This window comes from Macrotis lagotis, chromosome 1, assembly GCF_037893015.1.
Source record: "Macrotis lagotis isolate mMagLag1 chromosome 1, bilby.v1.9.chrom.fasta, whole genome shotgun sequence".
Taxonomy (NCBI): Eukaryota; Metazoa; Chordata; class Mammalia; order Peramelemorphia; family Peramelidae; genus Macrotis; species Macrotis lagotis.
The window spans coordinates 859,447,793-859,466,524 of record NC_133658.1 but is presented as its reverse complement, the minus strand read 5'-3'; the positions used below and the strand labels follow the sequence as shown (position 1 = coordinate 859,466,524).

The following is an 18,732-nucleotide window of genomic DNA, read 5'->3' as shown; positions in this document are numbered from 1 at the left end:
GCTCTTAAGAATTCTTCTCTGCTGGGGTGGCTAGGGGCGCAGTGGATAAAGCACTGGCCCTGGAGTCAGGAGTACCTGGGGTCAAATGTGGTCTCAAACACTTAATAATTACCTAGCTATGTAGCCTTGGGCAAGCCACTTAACCCTATTTGCCTTGCAAAAACCTAAAAAAATGAAAAAAGAATTCTTCTCTACTGAAAACAAAATAGATGCCTATCGACTAGAGACTGGTTGAAAAGATAGTAAGATAAGCCTGTGGTAGAATAATACTGCTCTGTAAGATGTGAAGGTGGTGAGTTCTGAAAAGACAAAGGTGAGCTGGTACAAAGTGAAATAAGCAGATCCGATGATACAGTGGACAAAATGTTAACAACGTTGTGAATGGAAAAAAATAAAGTGACAATTTGGAACTTAAAATGTAACCAAACCTTGATGAGCTTGCATCACTTCAGGTCACCATGCAATAAGCACAGAAAAGCACAGAGATGATTACAACATTAAAGAAAACAAGGCATTCTAAAGTTAGTCAAGTTATAGAAAAGTCTACCATGCTATACAAGTTTAAGAACATGTTTTTAGTTGGTGAAGGAGATTCTGTTATTACACACGTGCTGAATAAATCACTTGCTGAACAAAGACAACATGAGGAAGCCAATAAAACAAAAGAAAAGGGAAAGAAAGGTCCAAGTAAAAAGCTAGAAAAGGTTCAAACAGGTTCAAAAACATTGAATGGTGAATCTGATGCTCAAGTTAGTACCCAGCCACAACACAATGGAGAAAGCAATGAGGAAAGTACAGATAGGCAGGAAACCAGCATGAAGAAAAAAACATCCATTGAAGAGAGGGAGCCTGAAAAAATTCCAAAGGACTCAACATTAGAAAACTTAATTTTTCACTTAAAAATTTTACTGCTGGAAGTTTTAAATAATTTTTATAAGCATAGTTTTGATGTTTAAAAAACTTAGTTTTAATAAGGGGAAACATTCCCTTTATATCTTCGTTTTAAAAGTAAACATTCTTGCTGATTGTATTTGTGTAGTATTAACTGCTGTATACACAGTAAAAGTGTGTTGTCTTTGGGGGAGAAATATCCATTTAGGAAAATGTTAGACTTTTTATTTTTTAAGAGTTAATGGGGGTTGGGGCAGAGCCAAGATGACAACAAGAAAGGATCACATCTTAGGCGCTCTCTGATAAAACTCATAAGCTAAGGACTCTAACAAAACTTTCCAGAGACAGAACCCACAGAGGGACCCAGTGAGGCAGTTCTCCTACTCAAGGTAACCTGGAAAAGAGCAGAAAGGCTCTGCTCCCCGAGGTCAGAGGGGTAGCCCACCAGAGGGGTGGCCTGCCAGAGCGAAAGAACTTCAGCCTCCTGGAGGCAGCCACAGGGTGCTGGGAGCCATAGCTCACAGCAGCGGGGGCAGTTTCCTGACCTACACCCCAGGGAGCACTTGGCACAAAGTGGGGGAACAGAGGGGGACCTCTGCTAGAACGAGCACGTGGAGCCCAGCCCTCAGGGCACACAGCAAGCAACTTGGTCTTTGGACAGCCCGGATCCCAGAACAGAAGCAAGCAGAGTGGGTAAGCGTTAAGCAGGAGCCCCCAGGGCATGAGCCCATTGAACTGAGGGAGGGGAGTGAAGAGAGACTGCAGAGCTCTGTCCTCTGCCCCTGGAACAGGAATCTGGGGCTCTGACCACATTCAGGTCCTGATCACAGTCTAGGACCCCCATAGAACAGCAGGGCCCCCTCCACCTCAGCCCCGTGGCAGAGGGGGGCGCATATGGTCATTCACAGACCAGGAGGGAGGACAGAGCCTCACACACTGAGACGCTTGTGGGTCCCAAAAGCTCAGGGAGCACCCCAAAACCAGGCTCAGGCTGGGAAAATGAGCAAGCAGAGAAAAAAAGAGGAACACCACTGAGAAATATTTTGCAAATGAGCTCAAGAAGGATCAAAATACTCAGTCTGAAGATGAGGAAGCACAAGCTCCTGCATCTAAAGACTCCAAGAAAAACAGAAATTGGGCTCAGGCTATGACAGAGCTCAAAAAAGACTTTGAAAATCAAATGAGGGAGTTAGAAGAAAAACTGGGAAAAGAAATGAGAGAGATGCAGGAAAAACATGAAAACGAAGTCAGCAGCCTAGTCAAGGAAATCCAAAAAAATGCTGAAGAAAATAGCATGCTAAAAACCAGCTTAGGTCAAATGGATAAAACAGTTCAAAAAGTTATTGAGGAGAAGAATGCTTTAAAAAGCAAAATTGGCCAGATGGAAAAAAGAGATAAAAAAAACTCTCTGAGGAGAACAAATCCTTCAGACAAAGAATAAAGTTCAGGGAGATTGATGAATTTACCAGAAATCAGGAATTAATACTTCAAAAACCAAAAAAATGAAAAATTAGAAGAAAATGTGAAATATCTCATTAAAAAAAAACAACTGATATGGAAAGCAGACTTAGGAAAGATAACTTAAAAATTATTGGAATACCTGAAAGTCATGATTAGGAAAAGAGCCTTGACATCATTTTCAAAGAATTACTACAGGAAAATTGCCCTGATATTCTAGAAGCAGAGGGCAAATAGAAATGGAGAGAATCCACTGATCCCCCCAAGAAAGAGATCCCAAAAAAACCAACCCCTAGGACTATTATAGCCAAGTTCCAGAACTCCCAAGTCAAAGAGAAAATATTACAAGCAGTCAGAAGGACACAGTTCAAATATCGTGGAGCTGCAGTCAGGATCACACAGGACTTAGCAGCAACTACATTAGAAACTTGTAGGGCTTGGAATATAATATACTGGAAGGCAAAAGAGCTTAGAATGCAATCGAGAATCTACTACCCAGCAAGGCTGAATGTCCTCTTCCAGGGAAAAAGATGGACTTTCAGTGAACCAGGGGAATTTCAAATGTTACTGTTGGAATGGCCAGAGCTGAACAAAAGGTTTGATCATCAGATACAAGACTCAGGTGAAGCATAGAGATTGGAGGAGAAGGGGAAAATATGAGGGACTTAACGAGGATGAACTGCATGTATTCCTGTATAGAAAAATGGCATTGATAATACTCATATGAACCTTCTCAGTTAATAGAGCAGGTAGAGGGAGCTTTTATAGTTGAAGCACAGGAGGAAGTGGAATTCGAAGATAAAATATAGTGTAAAAATGGAGTCAATAGAAAAAAAAAGGGAAATGTAATGGGAGAAAGAAAAAGGAGAGGGGGAATAGGCCAAGATATTTCATATAATAAGATTTTTCTTTATTACAATGAGCTATTGCAATGATATGGAAGGGGGGAAGGCAAGGGGGAATTAGGGAAACTTCACTCTCATCAGAGGTGGTTAGGAGAGGAAACAGCATATATACTCAATGGGGTGTAGGCATCTGGAGTAAGAAGGAGAGGAGGGGGAAGGGGGGGATGTGAGTGATGGAGGAGAGGATGGACCATGGGGGGAGCGTGGTCAGTTATAACACATTTTCTTTTTTACTTTCAAGCGACTGGGATTGGATGGCCTGTCTGGGACCATAAGGCCTGGTGGATGCTAGGCCTAAGGGGTAGTATGGAGGGGCTCAGGGCCTCTTGGTCCCAGAGCCAGGGATCTGTCTGCTGTTCCACTCAGCTACCCTACAGCAGAGTCAGAGTGAAAGGAGAGAGAAAATATAGTACATGGTAGTGGAGAAATACAAAAGGAGGGAGTTGCGATTAGCAATGGCAATGGTGGAAAAATATGGGAGTAACTTTTGCCATGGACTTATCATAAAGAATGTGATCCACCCACGACAGAGTTGTTGGTGTTGGAACAAGCACATTTTTTATTATTATTACTTTGGGGGTGGTGCGGGGCAAATGGGGCTGGGTGGCCTTCCTGGGGCCACATAGCAGGGTGATCATTGGATGTCTGAGGCCGGATTTGGAGCCGGGTGCTCCTGGCTCAAGGGCCAATGCTTTGTCTGCCACCCAGCCACCCCTACTATTATTACTATTTTATTTTATTTTGGGTCTTATTTTCTTTTTTTTGGTTTTTGCAGGATAGTGGGGTTGGGGTGGCTTGCATGTCACATGGCTGGGTGATTGTTGGGTATACAGGGCCAGATGTGGGCTCGGGTGCTCGTGGCTCCAGGGCTGGTGCTCTGTCCATTGTGCCACCTGGCCATACCTACAATTATTACTATTATTTTTTTTATTTTAATTTTTTTCTCTCCCCTTTACTTTATCTCTCAAGCAACTCTATATTTATGGGGGAGGGGTATTTCATTTACTCTTAAACAAGAATATTTTATTAATGTTAATTTAATAAAAGATAGAAAAGAAAAAAAAGAGTTAATAGGGGTGGCTAGGTGGTACAGTGGATAAAGCACCAGCTCTGGAGTCAGTAGTACCTGGGTTCAAATGTGGTCTCAGATGCTTAATAATTACCCAGCTGTGTGGCCTTGAGCAAGCCACTTAACCCCATTTGCCTTGCAAAAATCTAAAAAAAAAAAGTTAATAGTTGTAGTATATTTTGATTATTGTAGGTTTATGTGTAATTAAATGGTAGTCAAGAGTTACTTTTTTTTTAACTGCCACCTGTACAAAACCTTCCCATGTCCCTAAATATCGTGGTATTTTTTTGTGCATAGTTTTAACAAATCTTGTATTTATTGAATTGTCTTTTCACTATTTGTGGTTTTTGTAGAAATAGTAGATAAAATGTTACTTCTGTATAAGAATACTCATTCACCCTCTTTTATAGAAATTAATCTTTTGAACTCCATTTGCCAGATTTTCCTGCTTTGAAACAATCTAAGTTGTGATGCCTTTATGAGTACTATAAATACTTAAATCAACTACAAAGGACCTATGATGGAAGATACCATTCATTTTCAATGAAAATATTGATAAACTTACACATAGTATGTTTGCATATATGTGTATATGTGTGTGCACACACGTGTGCAAAATGGTGGTCTTCTCTGGGATGGTGAGGAAAAGAAGCAGATATTTCAAGACTTAAAATGTAACAAGAAATGAATAAAAAGAAAATTTAGAAAAGAACTAAAACAAAATTGAATTCCATTGAATAGAACTACAATGAACAAACTCAATCACAAAGAAAAAATATAAGATATGTCCCTCTACTTATTTTCAAAGGTAGGTGACATTGGATATAGAACTCTGCATATGTCAGTCTTCATCAATTTGTTTTCTTGAACTATTTTTGTTTTTATTCTTTGTTATAAAAGGTGGCTTTCTGGAGAAGAGAGAAAAGAAGGGAAGTGTTGGTGATGTAAAAGCAAATAACATCAATAAAAATTGCTTAAAGAATTCTGTTCCACTTTAATACAATAAGTCAAACATTTTGCCTTATTCTTTTTTGGTGTGCGTGTGTGTGTTTGGCTTAACAAGTTCTTTTCTCTAAATTCGTCAGTGGTCATGGACAGTCTACAGTCAGATCACCTTGATTTTCCCTTTTGTGCTTTCCCCATTGACTAGCGATCATGTATCCAACTGACATATAGTAATTGCTTTCCTTTTCTGTTTCAAGGCCTGGTCCATCGAACACACATGTCATCCTGTCGAGTGGACAAGCCCTCTGAGATAGTGGATGTTGGAGACAAAGTGTGGGTGAAGCTTATTGGCCGGGAGGTAAAATTCTGTACCTTGTCTGCAAGTGAGCAGGAATGTTAAAAAAAAAAAAAGTAGGAATCAGGATGACTTGATTCTCAGCTGAAGCTGGCATACTGGTCATCTTCCCAGAGTAGGTATTTTTACTTTTGAGCTAAGCCACTGTGATGTCTTCTCCTGTCCAAACTCACCAAAACTGCTTTCATTTCCACACCATAATGATTGAGGATGTATGTACTTACCTTGGAAGTTCACTGGAGGAATCTTAGAAAGTTCTTGGGTTCATTCCCCCTTTATCGAGGCAAAACTCCAGAAGTTTTGTAATGAATAATGAATTCCATTAGCCCAACAAAAAAGCATTACTAGTCTGTCCTTTCCCCAGAAAGTAAATAAATGAGTATTGCTCCAGCTTATGCCATAACCCTGAGCATTACTAAGCTGATATTTCATGGCTTACTCTATCCAGGTTTGGATAATGTAAGTTAATAGTTAAATATTTATGTCAGGGGGTGGCTAGGTGGCGTAGTGGATAAAGCACTGGCCTTGGAGTCAGGAGTACCTGGGTTCAAATCCGGTCTCAGACACTTAATAATTACCTAGCTGTGTGGCCTTGGGCAAGCCACTTAACCCCATTTGCCTTGCAAAAATCTAAAAAAAAAAAAATTATGTCAGACCTTCTTAGAAGGGTTATTTGTCTAGGGAGTTTAAGACAAGCTTATATGCCAGCTAAAGAGACCAGACATTTGCACAAAGGAAGAGTAATTCCTAAGGCAGTAGGGTCAGAGTACCCATTATAGGAGTAGCCAAGTTGCCTTGAGTGAAATTGACATCAGTCAAGATTACAGGATCCTGGATTTAGAGTGGAAAGGGACCTCAGGAGACCCTGTAAATTCACCCCCCCGCCATTTTGCAGATAATTAACTCAGACTCAAAGAGGTTGTTGAAGGTGACATAGGTAGAGATCAGCAGCATCTAGATTCCAGTTCAGGTTCTTTCATTCTAAGTCCACTGTGGTTATCAAAGCATCACCTAGTGAGCCTGACTGGATTCCGTCCAGCCCTTGAAGACTAAATGTTTGGAAATGATAGAAAAAAAATCTCTTAGTTATCTACAAAAGACTATCTTAAGTGCTTGTTCTTTCCTTGAGAGGCACAGTGTAAGGTAGAAGACCTAGGTTCAAATCCTGCTTGTGTCAGATCCTGAGGCAAATCACCCTATCTCCGTGGACCTGAGTTTCATTACCTATAAAATGAGGTTGGTCTAGCTGGTTTCCAGGGTCCTTGCAGCTCTAGACCCCCTGGTTCTACTTTCTTTTTCTTAAAAATTAATTTTTTAATGTAAACTTCATCATCAGTAAACATATGAAGAAGCCGAGGAGAGGGAAGAAGCTATGAAATGGATCAACTTGGTAATGCTCAGTGTGTATGTTATTTCTTCTCTGAGCCATTTCTGATGAGAATGAAGGCTCACTTATTCCCCCTTGCCCTCCCCCATTCCACTCCATTATAAAAGTTTTTCCTTGACTCTTATGTGAAATATTTTAGCCCCTTCTTCCTCTCCTTTCTCTTCCTCCCAGTACTTTCCTTTATCACCCATTGACATTACTATATTGTACCATTATATTCTGCTCCTTACTGTGCCCTGTCTATATATGCTCCTTCTAGCAGCTCTTATAAATGAGAAAGCTCATATGAATTATCAATATCTTCACATGCAGGAATACAAATAGTTCAGTATCATTAAGTTCCTAATAGTTAGTCCTTCTTGTCCATCCCCTCTATGTTTCACCAGAGTCCTCTACTTTTAAGATCAAACTTTCAGTTTAAGCTCTGGTTGTTTCAATAGGAAAGTTTGAAAGTCCCCTATTTCATTGAAATCCATCTTTTCCCCTGAAAGAGGATGTTCAGTTTTGCTGGGTAGTTGATTCTTGGTTGTAAACCAAGATCTTTTGCCTTCTGGAATATCATATTCTAATCCCTACGATCCCATCCCCTTAATGTAGATGCTGCCAGATCCTGTATGATCCTGACTATAGAGCCATGGTAGTTGAATTGTTTGTTTCTGACAACTTTAATATTTTCTCTTTGACTTGGGAGTTTTAGAAATTTGGCTATAATATTCCTGGAAGTTTTTCTTTTAGGATCTCTTTCAGGAGGTGACTGGTGAATTCCCTCAATTTCTATTTTACCCTCTGCTTCTAGGATCTCAGGGCAATTTTGCTGAATTATTTTTTGAAAAATGAAGTCTAGGCTCTTTTCCTGGTGGTGACTTTGAGGCAACCCAATAATTTTAAAATTATTTCTCCTGGATCTGTTTTCCAGGTCAGTTGTTTTTCCAGTGAGATATTTCACATTTTCTTCTAATTTTTGGATTTATTGGAAGAGTTTTGTTTCTTCCTGATTTCTTGCAAAGTCATCAGCTTCATTTAGTTCTATTCTGCATTTGAATAAATTATCTTCTTTAGAGGGCTTTTTTATCTCCTTTCCTCGCTGGGCAATTCTGCTTTTTAAGGTATTCTTCTCCTCATTTGCCTTTTGTTTTGCTTTTTCCATTTGGCCTAAACTGGTTTTTAACATATTATTTTCTTCAGCATTTTTTTGTATTTCTTTCATCAAACTGCTGATTTGGTTTTCATGATTTATCTGTATTGCTCTCATTTTTCCTCCACCTCCCTTAATTGCTTTTCAAAGTCTTTTTTGAGTTCATGCATAGCCTGAGCCCACTTTCTATTTCTCTTAGAGGCTTTGGATATAGAAACTTCAAGTTTGTCATCTTCTGAATCTTCCTCAGGACCAAAGTAATTTTCTATGGTCAGATTCATCTTTTTATTTTGTTTGCTCATTTCCTCAGCCTAAGACTAATTTACCACACTTCCAAGGCTTTGGGGGGGCGGGGTTGGGACACCACACTAGGACCTTTATTCCTTCAAGGTTTTATACTCTCTTGCCTGTACTTTGATATGTAGATGACCACAGGCACTCCCCTTTGCCCTGGAGCTGTGAGGAGGGTCCCTGCTCTGCTACTTTAGTGTGGAAGTCCAACCTGCAACCTGGATCTGAGTGTGGGCATACAGCAGAGTCCTGCCCCAGGGAGAGTAGAGAGATTTCTGCAATCTCCCCCTACCCCCTTACCATCTGTGGGCTGTGCTCTGGAGGTGTAGACTGGCTTCCCCGATTCCCACTGCAGGTTCTCACCACAGAGCTGTTCTGAGTCTGGTGCTCCCAGCAGAGTTCTCTCACTGCCCCTTCAAGCTGTTCTTGGTGATCCCTGGGCTGGGCTGGGCTGTGGCCATGGCTTTTTTCCAACCCCCGGTCCCAGTGAAACATACCTTTCCTGTGGAACTTGTTGACTTGGACTGTGAAATTGTATCACTCAGTCTTTCTGTGAGTTCTGCCCTCTAAATTTTGTCTAGAGTCATAATCTGACAGCTTTTGGAGTTTTGGGGAGAGTGAGTTTCAGAGAAATACTGCCTTCACACTGTCATCTTGGCTCTGCCTCATTATGCATTTAAAAAATGTTTTATTGCTGCTTTTCTTCTATTTCTATCACTTGCTCCTAACTCACCTCCCCACCAATAGAAAACCTCCTTTGTAAAAAATTGTATAGTCAAGCAAAAGAAATCAAGACATTAACCATGTCTGAGACCACATATCTTAATCCGTTTACTTTTCCTCCTCCCTTCCTTTCTTACAGGACCCTGCCTGTTTAGCTAGGTTAGTTTCTTTCTTGTTAATTTTTTTTTTTTTAGGTTTTGTTTTGTTTTGTTTTGCAAGGCAGTGGGGTTAAGTGGCTTGCCCAAGGCCACACAGCTAGGTTATTATTTAGTGTCTGAGGTCGGATTTGAACTCAGGTACTCCTGACTCCACTGCACCACCTAGCCGCCCCTCTTCCTTGTTTTTAGACACACCATAGGTAACCTCACTTTTATGCATTTACTCAGTATTATTCTTCTGAAAGGTCAAAAGGTGAACCCACATACAACACTACAAATGGAAGTGATTGCAAAGTTGTTTATTTTGGGGAAAGTATAGTGGGGGATCCAGGCAGACACTACTTATGGGTATTGGGGAGAGCAAACCTTTTAATGGGGTCTGGGATATATAGAAGGCAGGGTGGTATGGTTTCTATAAGGACTCTACAGAGACATTTGGGGTCTCCATGGAGGATGTTTTTTGTTTGTCACTTAAGGTGAATTTGGGAGTTGTTTGGAGTTTCTAAGGAGGTTAGCATTCATTTTCTTAGGAAGGGATAATCAACAGGGCTCTACTGGGCAAAGTAAAACACAGACCTGGATCCAACATCTTCCTTCTTCCTCTCCATATGTCTAAGTTCTTTGCTGCCTTCAATGCCCAGTTCAGACTCCCACGCCTCAGTAATGGCTCCCTCCTCCAAGCCCTTGTAGCTTTTACTCTCTTTGCCATTCACTTGACTCTTAATAGAGACTTGTTTGCTATTTTATCATTGGATCATGTCTGATCTCCTCAGCTAGATGGTAGGTTCTTAGAAGACAGAGGTGGTTTCTTATGCCTCTTTGTATAGCACCACCCTCCAGTCCCCACCCTTACTAGCAGTGCCCCCCACACAATAGATACTCAGGAGAGGCTTTTGATGGTGATGACTTATGTGTGTGTACTCCAAGCAGCTTACAAACTATCACCATCACTAGTAAATCTCTTGAATATGATTGCACTCCTTTTGATGACTCTCCTTTCACTTCCTGCAGATGAAAGATGACAAGGTTAAACTGTCCCTTTCCATGAAAGTTGTCAACCAGGGGACTGGGAAAGACCTTGACCCCAACAACATCATTACTGAGTAAGTTAAATGGTTTATTAGAGCAAAAAAATCTAATCTCTTTAATAACCTTTTTCAGCTCTTTTCTGTCTTTTGCTCTGGACAAATATTTATATGATCCTGCTCTGTGACTCTAGCCTAGAGACACTAAGCATGTCTGTGACTATGATTTGAGGACCTGATTGCCTTAAGACCAACAAGAAGGGAATTGAGACCCACATATACATGGATTGCTGCTGCCAAATACAGAACCTCAGCCATTCAACCTCTCTGACCTTAGTCTAGGAGGAAAACAATTTTTTTCACCCAGATGGGGAGCACTCTTATACAGTATACTGTGAAACCATGCCTTAGATAGTTAAGTGTTTAGTGTTATTTCCAGATATCCTTCTGAACCAGGGTCCTTAATGGTTTTTTTTGTGTCCTAGACCCCTTGGCCAGACTGTTGAAGTCTATAAATCCTTCTCAGAATAATCTTTTTAAATATATGAAATATATCGCAGAATTACACAAGGAAGCCAGTTATACTGAAATAAAGATGTAATACTTTTCTCACCCAAAATTATAGCTGCACTGAAATCTCTACATAGATCCCCAAGCTGAGAACACCTTCCCTAAGGAGTGGGGAGAAGTCTCAGGGCTTAAACTAATTCAAGGGCTATAGCTCCATCTAAATTTCTGTGTCATCATCGTATATGATTAAGCCACAGATTTCTTAAGAAAGATAGGGGGATACACAGACAGAACACCTGCCCTCTCCCCCCATTCTTAAGAGCAAAAGTCAAGACCCAAGGTCACTCAGACTTTTTCCATCTAACCTGGGTCTTCCTGGCATCATATTTGAAGATACTCTGAAGTAGTAGAATTTTCTGGCCAGTTTTGGAGCTGTGTATTGATTCCACTGATTGGGATCAGAGAACAAGGATTCCAATCCCCCATACTACTTATGTCATCTGAGCTTAATTACTTTTCCTCTCTTAGCAGTTAGACTAGATGAGGGCTTTCCGGTTCTAAGTCCTATGAGATGGAATACATTGGCAACTGGGATTATTCCCTCCTCTCCCATTAAAAACTAACCAAATGCTGTCCCATACGTAGGCAGGATATTGTTTCAGTCACTTGGTCCTTTGCTGAGTGGTCCCACCACCTCCTTCCTGCCTTGGGGGAGCCATTTGGTTGCTCCAGTTACTGTGATAACACATTGGCTAAATTGCTTTGTGTTTGGGGATTTTTCAGGGGCTTCCTGTTGTTTTTCTTCTCCATTTTTTGATGATACTGGTTATTGGCAGATTACATGGCAGTCAGAGTAGAAACCCATTATAACTCAGGGCTCTGGGGACATGATTTATACCCAGACTACTGGTTAACTGCATTCTCATCAATCACCTTCCCTTCCTAGAGCTATACTGGGGACACACCAAGAAGCAGTGAGGTTTACCAGAGATGCCCTTACAAGGGCAAACCAAAGAAAATAAAAGACCACCTCTGTTTCCTGGTACAATGGCAGAAACTGGAAAGAGCTCCCAGGGTTCAGATGGGGTGGGGGAGGTCTCTCTGACTCAGCCAGTGGTAAACAACAGCATTGCAGTAAGCATGTCCTGAGGACCTGCCTCATCAAAGGCCCTCCTCTGAGGCATGCAAATATGCAGACCTTGCTCCTGTGCTCTAAGAAATGTATGTAATAGTAAAGAAATGATGGCCAGGAACAAATGTGACTGGGACAGTCATGAAGGAGGGGCTGTTAGTTGGGGATTTGAGCACAGAAAACAAGGAGATAGGAAGGGCCTAAAAGGCCTAGAGGCAGGAAATAAACTGTCTTTTTTGGAAAATGTAGCCAGGTGGACTAGGAAAGAGAAGGTGACATATTTGTTTGACTGAATTGAGTATTATGTTTGGGAAATTATTTGTCTGTAATAAAAATCCACAGCCTTGAATTTTAGACTGAATATTTTTGATCTATAATTTGCAAATGATTCTTGTTGAGCAAGTGAAGAGTGTTTGTTTCATTCTTTGTACTTGTATCTCTAGTATCTTGCACAAAGTAATGCCCCATTAATATTTGTTGATTAGTTGAAACAGAGACCCAGAGAAATGTAAATGAGTTACCCACATAGAGACCTGGGAATTTTGCTTGATCCTCAAGTTTATATTCAGAGAGTGAGCTAGACTTTATCTTTTATTTTGAGAGAATTATTTCCTGTATATCCATATCAGACATCTAACCTCATTCCCTCCATCAATCCACCTCCCAGAGCAAAGAAGCTGAGGGCACAGTTAAATAATAGGCTTTTCCAAAATCCTCTTTCATTGTTGTTTAGAGATTCACATTTCTTTACCAAAAAAAAAGCTCAAACAAACAACAAAAAACTTTATTTCTTATTCAAATGCTTGCCTGAAACCCATGAAAGCAATAGCTTTATACCACAAATAATAATTTTTACCTTCATTTCAGTGGGCTTCTCTCTTTCTGTGGTAATTGCCCTGAGCCTGAGGATGCCAAGATCTCTTAGTGGCTTAGAAATCACACTTCCGGTCACAGTTCACAGTAAAGTAGAAGTCAGATGAGACCACTGGTGCCAATTCCATTCTGCCTTTGGGAGATGAGCAAAGAGGTCTTCCTGTTAGGAAATTCATTACCTGCATCTCCCACAAGACCTCCCTCTGGCCTGTTCCCCACCATCTGTTATTTTGGTACATTGTTCTGCCAGCCTCTTAGGTCTTGGCAGATAGGATCTTATTGCTTTCCTCTTTTACCATCAAACCAGTACCAAAGAAAGACTAGAATCTATAGAAGCTGTTTCTAACTCATTTTCTTGAGAGAACCACAGAAAATGTTGATCCTGCTTCTTTTCAGTCAAGAAGAGAGGCGGAAGAGGTCTTTCAAGGATTACACAGGGCAGAAGATTACCCTTGAAGCTGTCCTGAACACGACTTGCAAGAAGTGTGGCTGCCGAGGTAGGAACAATTTAGGTTCTACGTATTCCCCTCTACTCCTCCATCCCCACTCTGTCTCTTTCTGCTCTTTATCTTTTCCTTCTCCTCCCTTTCCTCTTTCTTTTTCTCCCCCACCTTGTCTCTTCTCTCTGTCTCTTTGTCACTTTCCTCTCTCCTATCTGTGTGTGTGTCTGTCTCTTTGTCTCTTTCTCTCTCCTTCCCTTTTTCTCCTCTGTCTCTATCTTCTCTTTCTCTCCTGTCTCTCTGGCTCATTTTCCCCATCTTCCCTCCCTCTTTGTCTCTCTCTCTTCTGTGGAACTCTTCTCTCTCTCTCCCTCTGCTATTTGTTTATCTTTCCCTCTTTCCCTCCCTCCTTCTGACTCTGTTTCTCCTGTCTCTTTTCTCTCTCTCTCTCCTCCTTCTCTCCTGTCTCCTCTGTCTCATTCTCTTTCCTGTAACTGTCTCTCTTCATTTCCCCCATCCCTCCTCCTACCTCTACCTCTCTTTCTCTGTCTCCATCTCTCTCTCTCTCTCTCTCTCTCTCTCTCTCTCTCTCTCTCTCTCTCTCTCTGTGTGTGCGTGTGTGTGTGTGTCTTTCTCTCTCACTTTCACTGTGACTCCTACCAGCCTTTTAGTTTCCTCAGAATCCTTGCCTTGTCATCTCTCTTCAGTTTCAGTTTCCTCCTTTGTAAAACCATAATATACTTTTTTTACTCTTTATTGGACAGGGATGCTATGATGTAAGTGCTGGTAAGCCTTAACTGCCATCATTGTCTATTAACTGGCTCTTCGAGGTCTTGTCTGGCTTCCCCTCATATAATTCCCAGGATGAATAAGCCCTGGTATCCTCCAAAGTCATCTGTTGCCTCTTGAAGGTGTGGGGGCATTAAAACAACCATTGCTAGATCAGGTTGTGATGAATGATCTTATTTGTTTTCCAAAGGGCTATTATTGTCTTACTACAGAAACCAAAAGACCTTAATATAGTCTTCTCTAGAAGCCAAAAAAAACCCTTTTATGTTTTACTTTTTTCTTAAACTCCTGAAATTCCTAATTCTAAGCACAGTTTATCACATCAAGAATGCCATTAGTGCCATCTAACTCATTTTCTCAGGTTCCTTCTAGTTTTACATACACACACACACACACACACACACACACACACACGAGCTATAACTTCTCATTTACTTTATTTTTTTACTTTATTTTTTTTTAACATTTTGAGTTCTTTACCCCCCATTCACTAAAAGGCAAATAACATGACTTCAAAACATGTGAAGTCATATGAATTATATTTCCATATTAGCCACGTTAACCAAAAAATTGTAAGAAAATAGAGAAAATGATCAAACTTCATCAGTTCTTTTTTTCTGGAGATGGATAGCAATTTTTATCATAGGCCCTTTGGAATTCTCTTTTACAGTTGAACATACAATATTGTGATCACAATGTCTGATGTTCTCATGGTTCTGTTCACTTCACTTTACATCACTTCATATAAATATTTCCAGGTTTTTTTGAAAGCATCCTGATGATTAATTATTTCTTATAACACAATAGAATTTCACAATCATATACCATAACATGTTCAGTCATTTTGCAGTTGATGGGCTCCCCTCAATTTCCAATTCTTTCCCATGACAAAAAGAGCTGCTATAAATATTTTTGTACATATAGTTCCTTTTCCTTATTCTTTGATCTTTTTTGGAATATAGACCTAATAGTGGGATTGCTGGGTCAATTTGACTGCTCTTTGCACATAGTTATAAATTGCTCTTCAGAATGGTCAAATTTTGGACAGCTAGCTGGCACAGTGGATGGAGCACTGGTCCTGGAGGACCTAAATTCAAATGTGACCTTAAATGTGACTTAATCATTACCTAGCTGTATGACCTTGGACAAGTCACTTAACCCCATTGCCTTGCAAAAAACAAAAACAGAATGGTTAGATTAGTTCACAGCTCCACCAACAATGCATTAGTATCTTTGTTTTCTCATAACCCCTCCAGCATTTGTCATTTTTTTTTATTTCATGTTAGCCAAACTGATGACTATGAGATAGTACCTCAGAGTCCATGTTGACTTTATAAATGACTTTATAATATGCCAATTTCTAACCTTCAAAGTTAATTGAATTTGCTACTCCTTCCTGTCTATTTCAAGCCCTCATCCCTCTCAGCTAATTGTTTTTTCTCCTCCCTTTGACTTTTCTTTTGACTGTTGGCCTAGCTTGAAAATGTAGGCTCAAAAGCCCTTGCTTATAGTATATCAGCTCTAATAAGGGAAAACTGACCTATGAAAGAGAAGATTCTTTGGCTTCTAGGAATGTGAACATGACTCAGATCAGAAGAAATCTCTTTTTGCATTTTCATTCTAAGTAATAATAATAATAATAATTGGCATGGGGAATTATCCCTGGAGTCAAGAAAACCTCTGTCTTCAAACCCACCTGTCCTATGAACTGGCTGTGTACTCCAGCCACCAGCACTTACTTCTCAGTGCCTAGGTGACCTCTAAGGCCATAGGACGCAGAGAAGAAGCCTCCTCCCCGGGGAAGAAAGCCCTTCACTGACCATTCCCTATAGAGATGACCTCACGGGTCTGGTAAAAATGCACTTGGATGGGGTGGCTAGGTGGCATAGTGGATAGAGCCCCGGCCCTGGAGTCAGGAGTACCTAAGTTCAAATCTGGCCTCAGACACTTAATAATTACCTAGCTGTGTGGCCTTGGGCAAGCCACTTAACCCCATTTGCTTTGCAAAAACTTTAAAAAAAAATTTACTTGGGTGTATGATTGTATATCTGTGTCTCTGTCTATGTGTCTGTACACACTGATTTAAGCCTGTAATGATCCTGGGGAGGTAAACCAAGTATGGAAACTCATAGTCCTAGAAGTTCAGTGACTTGACCATTTACATAACAATCCAACAGCCAAGTTGGGATTTGAACCCGACTCTTGGACTCAGAGTCTAGTTATTCTTTCTCTCTATCAGGGCTCTTAACCCTTTTTTTAAGTCATGGAAATTTTAGAGAGTCTGGAAAACCTATGGACCTTCTCCTGAGAGGGAATGGTTTATTTTCTGTTTGAGTTTGACAAAGGGGTTGGATTTTATAATTAAAGTAAATGCTACATTTCAGTTAGAAGTTGGCAAATACAAAGACATATTCCTTTTACCTCCAACTTCATGGACCCCCTGAAATCTGTCCATAATCCCCTTGGAAATCTACTACGCCCCCCCCCCCACCTACATTACACCATGACCATCCTGATGTTTCAGGTGATAAGGCTGATTTGTTCTGAATAATTTCCATGTGGTTTGGGGGCTTGGCTAATGGAGCTCCCCAGGCGAGTGGTAGAGGGCATGCCCATGGCTATGCTTGGTCTGGGACCCAGTGGCAGTCATATAGCAAAGTGCCAATGTCAGTAGACGCAGAATGAGAGGGAAAGCAGGCATGAAGAAGCCAAGATGGAATGATGGAAAGCAGTGTTAGGCCTAACCTTGCCATAATAGAGATGACCAGGCTGCTTTGGTTTTTGTCCCTTTTTGTGTCCTTCAGTGATAGGAGAGAGATCTTATCTTCCTGGCCTGGGGGCTTAAACATAGCCACAACTTAGTTTCTGTAGAGCCCTACCTGCTCCCAGCTTCCTCTACAGAGAGATCTCATGCCCCCTTGTGGTCTTTCATTGCCAGGAGTAAGTTCCAAAAGACCACTTTCAAAATCAATAAACCCCACTTTGGATAGAGAGGTCTCTATCCAAGAAATATGAGTCAGTCCATTGACCAGACCCTTGCTTCTGACTTCCTCTTCTGGATGTGTTCTTCGGGGCTCCCAGGAAAGATTTGCCTGCCAACCAAAGAGTGGGGAGGGATAGACCAACTTCATCTCCTGTCTTTCCCACCTCTTCCAAATCTTTCTCACAGGTCATTTTGCCAAGGACTGTTTTATGCAACCAGGAGGCACCAAATACAGCTTGGTACCTGAAGAAGAGGAGGACGAGGAAGAAGCAGCAGCCCCAAAAGCTGAGGGAGGGGAGAAATCTGTACAAACAGAAAATACTTCCCGAAAGAGAAAGAAGGTGAGTTCTGCCTTCCTCTCTCCATCAGTTACCATTGGACAGGTCAGGCAGGACACACTGGAACCCTAGAGGAGGCCCTTCCCTTGTAGCCCAGAGTAAATGGGTCTTCTCACTTAAGGAATAGAAAAGTTGATACTGTCCTACTGAAGGATATTTTGAAAAAATGTTAATAACTCATTTGCTGGAAGTTTAAATTTCAAAAAAACAATGAAAGCATTGAACTAGAAATTGGAAGGTTTGAGTTCTGACTTTAGTTCTTCTGTTGATGAGTTGGGTGATCTTGGACAAATTAATGACCCTCTCTGGACGCTGGTGTCTACTTCTATAAAATTTTTATTGTTGTTTAGTCATTTTAGTTATGTTCCTTTGTTCATGACCTCGTTTTTAAGTGATTTGCCATTTCTTCTCCAGTTCATTTTATGGATGAAGAAATTGAGCCAAAGAGGGTAAGTGACTTGCCCAGAGTCACACAGGTAGTAAGTGTGAAGTTTAAATTTGAACACAAGAAGACAGGTCTTTCTAATTCCAGTACTCTGTCTACTTTGCTACCTAGCTACCCATTTATAAAACTGAGAGATTGGATTTATATAATTTCTAACTTCCCTCTCAACTGTATTGTCTTCTAAATGTCCTCCATCCACGCCCTTCATGGAATCTAACCTCCCAAGGTCTGGATATTGTCCTCAGTGGGCTTCATGGACTGACTCTTTGGAGTCTCAGAGAAAGGATTCCTTGCCAGGCAGAGGCAGGATGGATATATCCCAGTTGGTATTATTCTCTTGTTAGTGATAATGTAGTAGCTGATGACTGCCTTTTCTAGGGCTCCTGGTCCATTTTTTTAAATCTTTTTTTCCCCTTAGTTACATGTATAAAGAAGTTTTAACATTCATTTTTAAAACTTTCAGTTTCAAATTTTCTCCCTTCTTCTTACTCCATTCCCACCTCCTTGAGAAAGTAAGAAATTTGAGATAGTTTTGAAATGTGTAGTCTTGCAAAACATTTCCAAATAGTCATGTTGTGAAAAAGAATATAGATCTCCCTCCCCCAAAGAAAAGGAACTTCAAGAAAAATAAAATTTTAAAAAGTATACTTCAGTCTGTATTCAAATACCATCTGCTTTCTCTCTGGGGATTGGTGCACCTACTGTCCTTTTCTTCATAAGAACTAACACACTGAAGCAATCTGGAATGACCCTCAGGAGTCTCCCCTTACTTTACAATCATTATTTTTGCCCACACAACCCCCAGAAAGAGAGGAATGTTGCAGAAATGGTCTATCTACATCTTTGTGGAGGACCTAAAAAGATAATATATATCTTTATC

The 18,732-nt window shown here is 40.7% G+C and overlaps 1 protein-coding gene across 2 annotated transcripts in view; it reads left to right on the top strand.

Moving 5' to 3' along the window:
- Positions 1–18,732, top strand: part of ZCCHC17 (zinc finger CCHC-type containing 17) — a 59,729-nt gene that overhangs the window by 25,727 nt on the left and 15,270 nt on the right. For both annotated transcript variants that reach the window (XM_074217870.1, XM_074217871.1), the window contains 4 exons: positions 5,526–5,626; positions 10,329–10,420; positions 13,254–13,354; positions 17,256–17,410. In XM_074217870.1, the coding sequence (XP_074073971.1) occupies positions 5,526–5,626; positions 10,329–10,420; positions 13,254–13,354; positions 17,256–17,410 (449 nt within the window). The remainder of the gene's footprint in view (positions 1–5,525; positions 5,627–10,328; positions 10,421–13,253; positions 13,355–17,255; positions 17,411–18,732) is intronic.